Below are 5,738 nucleotides of genomic sequence, written 5' to 3'. Positions count from 1 at the left end.
CAAGCTATAAAATTTGTTCTATGCACAACATGGCAACAAGGAGGAAGAATAGACTATGCCACTATAGAATACAGGGGTATTGTGTTTAACATCCCAAGAGCGAACAAGCTTTTTGCAAGCAGAACACACGAAAGAGAAACATCTGAGTCTAGCCCAAGAATGGGGAGCTTGTGATCTACCAGATGTGACTGAACCTTAATTCTAAACATCATTAACTGTTTGGCTCTGCTGGATGGTAGTACCAATTCTAGCATTTAGCAACGTTTGGCAGGTCAGAGGCTCCCTTTTACTGGCCAAGCTATATACCAGCTTTCTGTCCGCAAGGAGAAGGGCGGGATATAAATATAAACAATAAATAAATAAATAAATAAATATGAAACCATTAAAAAACGCAATTATCACCTGGATTGCAGCATTTCTATTATATCTTTACACAAGGCCAGAGGTCACAAAGCACCATAGTACTTCAATCAAACCACAAAGGGAAACTGATTTTGTTGAAGATCACCCTTGGCATACCTTTTCCATTACAAGACGAGCAAGCTTTATTGGGTTAGAAATACATTTCACGGCTGATACTGCTCCTGAGGCTAGATTTTTCCCATCCATGATAATAGCATCCATTTCTACTTCCCCCTTCTCATTTAACACAGAGCCACAACCTAGGAATCAAGTAGAAAAGATATTAATAAACCAACATGAAGCTAAACAATTTTACACTATTTTAATTCATTTGTTGTTCAATACTCTTTAAATGACAGCTTTTGCAGTATTAAAATCCTTGCAGGAGTAATTTTATATATACTGTTAGAATCCTAACAGTATATATAAAAGTTCTGTACCTTTTCTGCTCATTATATATATCTCATCCCTCACATATCAGAATATCTACTGCAAAGCTTGTTTTTTAAAAAAAACCTGAGGAAATTGGAATATATATGCTTTGTCAATAATATAAACAGTAATGTCAATAAAAGTAACACTAATAAAAAACTATACTTAGTAAAAGTAATACTAATAAAAACTATATCTATGATCAAAATTTCATTCCCATTTAATGTTTTGCAGCTTGAAATTTAAAGCACCAAATGCCAAACATACTTGGCACAATCCTGAAGAATAGGGATTTTGTTTAAAACAAAATAATGTTTTAGGATTTGTGGATTTTTAAGCATTCATTTAATTAGATATTGAAAATACCTTTTGTATAAATTTCCTTTAAAACTAATTGGAGGATATATCCTTGAACAGCATTCATCCTAGCAAGAAATTAGCAGGTAAGGAAATGAAGGGATGTGAAAGATAATCTCACCTTTTTGATTCCCACAATTGAGGCTGTTATTAAGGGCATACAAAAATGGAGTAAAAGAAAGAAAAAAGATGTCTGCTACAAAGAACTGGGTAGTAAGAATTTCAGTTTGGAAAATTAAAAAGTTACCTGCATTAAAATGTGGATCATCTTCCATTAATACCACGGCTTCTTCAACTGCATCTAATGCAGTTCCTCCTTGTTTAAGGATACTGTAACCTTTCAATGCTGCTCTGATGACACCAGAACGACTTCCATCTTCCCGCTCTTTAAAGATGCGACCAGCTCCACCATGAACAACAATAACTGGCTTCATGCTGTTGAATGTTTTTCTGGTTAAAAAAATGTAATTATTCCTTGGAACTATATTTTCTTAAGGAGTGAGTGTCAAAGTCCAGTCTTATGCTCTTGAGTTCCAATGAACTTCCTTAGTTAATAATCACAGTGTAACATTTTTTAATAGGCTCATGGTCTTTGTTAATCGCTTAGAAGTGCTGTGCTCATACAAAGTTTGAAGTATGTCTTCTGAAAATTTTGAAGTATGTGCAAGCTGCATATATTTGAGGCATATATAATCTTAAAAATTATTTAGCAGATACCTGTTATTTTTTTAAAAAAAAATTACATTAGTTGATTTTTCAGTTAGACTAAAAGGTCTTTAGTCAATGATTCTAATAAACTACTTCATCAGTATCCTAATTACTATTCCTATTAAAAGCATTAAAGCATGATGTGCACTCCATCATTCTTTTGTGTTTTATTATGTCAACGATCTATGAATAATCTGTATGCCTGGCCTCCTGGTTGAAACAGGAAGTGTTTCACAAATGTTTACATTTATCAAGAAAAGTGTACAATCCTAGGGTTGAGTTTACAAGCTGAACTAAACCACACTGTGGTCTGCAATTTAGTATTCGGTGTAAACCCACTACTATAATTTAGTAGTACAAATAATCCATGATATTATGGCTTAGACTGAACTATAATTTCAAAATCCTGGCTTAGCATCATGTGTGAAGCTAATCAATACCTTACTTTTTATCTAGATTTATACAATTCAAATAGCGTAAGATGCATCAATTGGTGAAAAAACCTTAATCAATTTTCACAACTTTCTAGGGCATGAGCCCTACCTTCTAGCTTAGAAAACTCTTTTCAGCAGTTCAGTATGGCTTCCATCAATGCAATTGATCGTATCTGTCAGTCTTTTATTGAAAATTCTAAGTGTGTATCTTTACAAAGCATCTTTAGATCTATTGGAGAGCTAGTCACGGACACAATAGTTAGAATGACAGGCTTAAAAATGGAAGCCTTCTTGTACCAAATTGTGACACAGGACAGAACCTGAAGAATACAGATGAGAATCACCATTGGGAAGGTGTTCATTTGAGATAGGGTGAGACATACAGATTTGTTTTTTAAAGATAATTCCTATTTTGAACAGCTAACTCTCACGAGAAAGCAAAGAGTAACTATGTCTTACTCTATTTGCACTTTAAACCAGTCAATTATTTACCTCACATTTCTTTAATAGTTTGAACTTGTTTTTTGGGCATTTCATTAAGAAGCCTAGCAAACTAACATTTTTAACAATATTTGCATTATTTAGTACTGTCTGCAAGGAACATGTTACTAATTATTTCTTAGAAGAGGTGTGAAAACCTGGCTCTTCACTCAGTGCTTTGGCAAAAGAGAATGAGAATCCTTACTTCACTGCATTTGCCATTTTTTATCTTTATTGTTTATGTTTCATTGTTTTTATTGTAAATTTGTAAGCCACTTAATGTCATTTAGAGTCAGGCAGCATATATGTTTAAGTAATAATAATAATAAGATCTGGAAATAGAAGTTGAAGCTTCCTATTGCAAAAGTATTAACAACAATAATAGGGCCTTGGGTGCAATCCCAAAACATCTGGAGCACCACTTGAACCCCATCAGCATTGACAAAATCTCCATCAGTTAATTGACAAAGGCAGCTTTACTTGGAACCACTTACATCCTGCCACCATACCATTACAACAACTTCTGCCCATCCCAGGTCTTTGGGAAGGATTTAATGGGTGGATTAAAAATGCCAAATCCAGTCTGAACATCTGAATGACTGTGCAACCAACCATAATAAAAACGCTTCAAGTATGCTACCTGTTTCTTGTGCAGCAGCTGACCAGTAAGATGTCCAGAGAAATCACATTACTAAGGAACCATCACATATCTCGGAATGAAAATCTCCTCCCAACTGAATTCTGCCAATGAAAATTGATTTTAGCACTGACAGCCAGCTTCTGCTGAGCAATTAAATAACCAACAGCTCATCAAAACTGTATTGCATACAAAATCATGTGCCATCAAGGCAGGGAGCACAAGTACCAGTACGTCCTTTGGATGACTAGCTAAACTTGCAGAAACAGTCGAACGTAAACACCTACCAGAAATTAGCTTGCTAAGAAACAAAACCAGGCTTGATCTGAGAACTTTGCTACAGATGCCACAAGATCCAGAATTCTGCTTCTCCCTGAGCAGTAAGCAACGCAGGTAAGGGTTGGAAAAAGGCAATCAGTGTCCCAGAGGCAAATATGAAGCCTCTTAATTCTCTTTCTCCCCCCCCCCCTTCCCCGAATTGGGTATGTCTCTTTTATGAACCCTGATCGGCCAGGAACCAATCCCTGTTAATACAACCTTCTCATCCTCCGAGAGCCGCATTTAAACAACCTGCGAAAAGCGTCCCGTCCCCCCGGGAGTTACGAAAAGGGAGAGAAACCACTCTCGTTCATTCACTCACTCACTACCTTGGTAAAAGCCAGATTTACTCACAGGTAACTGGATTTCTTCAGCTGCTCCCAATGCCTCCAACTTAAACGCTTTTAAAGAGCGTGCGCGAAATGGGCAGTGAGGAAGTAACGCTGGCTCCTCCGGCAGGCGCATCTGTTTCGAAAGCAAGGGAAAAAAAACCGCCTCGGTCAGCTCCTCTCACCGACCTTTGCCCTTAAGAAAACAGCCGTCTTTTGAGCTGTCAATGGATGCGAAGCAAAGCTGCCCTCAACTCCAATGGCCGCTGCTCCCTTCCAGGTGGGCATTCGCCCCTCGCTAAAATGGCTGACTGAAGTGCTTGTTTCAACGGGGCTGAGGCTGAATAGCTGCCCGTTGCAAAGATGGAGGTTGCTCGGTATCGCTGCGCAGAGAGGCGCCTTTTGCGCCGGCACGCGGTTTCCTTTTCTCGGGCTTGGTGAAACAGCCTGGGGAGCGAAGGTTGCGAGGACGGTGAAGGGGGGACAGGGAAGACAAAGAGAAGGAAGCAACTAAGGATAGTGTAACCCAAGTAACACAGTGGATTTTCAAAGCCGATCTGTCAAACACTTTTGAGGAACCGGTTGTGGCAATAGGCGTCCTGTTATATCACAATAATTCATTGGTGTTTAATAAAATTTAGGGTTGCCAGGTGTCCACTATTTGAGTGGACAGTCCACTTTTTTCACATTATGTTCACTATTTTTTTTCACAAAATAGTGGACATTTTTTTATTCAAAAGCTTTATGATGAAATGGTACGTAATGTAAAGCTGTAGAGTCTACTTTTTTTACTACTTAACCACACACACCCCGCTTGTCCGCTATTTTTTGGAAGCAGACCTGGCAACCCTACTTTCCTATATTTTAATTTTCCTCTTTTTGTTTTAGAATGTCTGGTTAGTCCACTGTTAAAAGGAGCATGTTTATTTATCTGTCAAATATGCCACCTGACACCCAATAATTTCAGTTCTGGAGCATCAATTAATACAGGAATACTTATTTAATAGATTGACATCCCATGTTTATTTTTGTACAACCTATCAAGTATACCTAATTGTTCCTGCCTCCTCTTCCCCCACAACAACCCTGTGAGCTAGGTTAGGTTGAGACAGAGAGTCTGGCTCAAAGTCACCCAGTTGGCTTTCAGACTTAAGGCAGGAATAGAACTCCGTGTCCTGGTTTCTAATTCAGCAGCTTAATCACTGCATCAAACTGTTCCATGGAAATATGACTGCAATTGCACCAGTTGCACTATATGTTATTCACACAACATTCTCAGCAAACCATGTCTTATTAAATAAGCAGCTGGATTTATTTAAATAGTATAATAAATCAGGATTTTACAAACCATGATGGCTGGATTCGTACAATTTACTAAGCCAAATGAGCAGGCCACAATTGGCCCAGAAGTTGGATTGAAACTCAATTGAAAAGATAGTAAGTTACTCCTGTGTAGGGTTCAATCATTTTGATGAAAAGCAATGTTTCCATCCATAAACAGTTATATTTTCACTTCTCTAATACTTTTTATTAGGGATACCATCATCTAGGCTGTAAAAATCCTAGGAAAAATTACATTAGTTGCAAGGAGAATTTTGAGTAATTTGTGATTGCCATTTAGTGGTCATCAGCATTCCAGAT

General features: G+C 37.6%; 1 protein-coding gene across 3 annotated transcripts; it reads right to left on the bottom strand.

Annotated features, from left to right (window-relative positions):
• Positions 1–424: 424 nt before the first annotated feature.
• On the bottom strand, positions 425–4,252 carry LOC107301393 (isoaspartyl peptidase/L-asparaginase-like). 3 transcript variants are annotated; one of them, XM_015830625.1, is made up of 3 exons: positions 4,123–4,252; positions 1,439–1,641; positions 425–662 (listed from the first exon to the last, which is right to left on the bottom strand). In XM_015830625.1, the coding sequence occupies exons 2-3, from the start codon at positions 1,623–1,625 to the stop codon at positions 505–507; spliced, it is 345 nt and encodes a 114-aa protein (XP_015686111.1). In that variant the 5' UTR covers positions 1,626–1,641; positions 4,123–4,252; the 3' UTR covers positions 425–504. The 3 variants fall into 3 exon arrangements, with proteins under 3 accessions (XP_015686111.1, XP_015686113.1, XP_015686112.1); XM_015830627.1 differs by having other exon boundaries at positions 1,439–1,626; XM_015830626.1 differs by lacking the exon at positions 4,123–4,252 and adding an exon at positions 3,454–3,548.
• Between the last annotated feature and the right edge of the window lie 1,486 nt (positions 4,253–5,738).

Source organism: Protobothrops mucrosquamatus, unplaced genomic scaffold (assembly GCF_001527695.2).
Source record: "Protobothrops mucrosquamatus isolate PMUCROS unplaced genomic scaffold, P.Mucros_1.0 scaffold12204, whole genome shotgun sequence".
Classification (NCBI taxonomy): Eukaryota; Metazoa; Chordata; class Lepidosauria; order Squamata; family Viperidae; genus Protobothrops; species Protobothrops mucrosquamatus.
This window is presented reverse-complemented; position numbering and strand designations above follow the sequence as displayed.

What these genes read in the sequence shown, in the direction of transcription:
- LOC107301393 (XM_015830625.1), bottom strand. Translation starts at nt 1,625, where the DNA reads ATGAAGCCAGTTATTGTTGTTCATGGTGGAGCTGGTCGCATCTTTAAA. An exon ending in TGATCCACATTTTAATGCAG is followed by an intron (nt 663 to 1,438) that starts GTAACTTTTTAA and finishes CTTGATTCCTAG; the next exon opens with GTTGTGGCTCTGTGTTAAAT.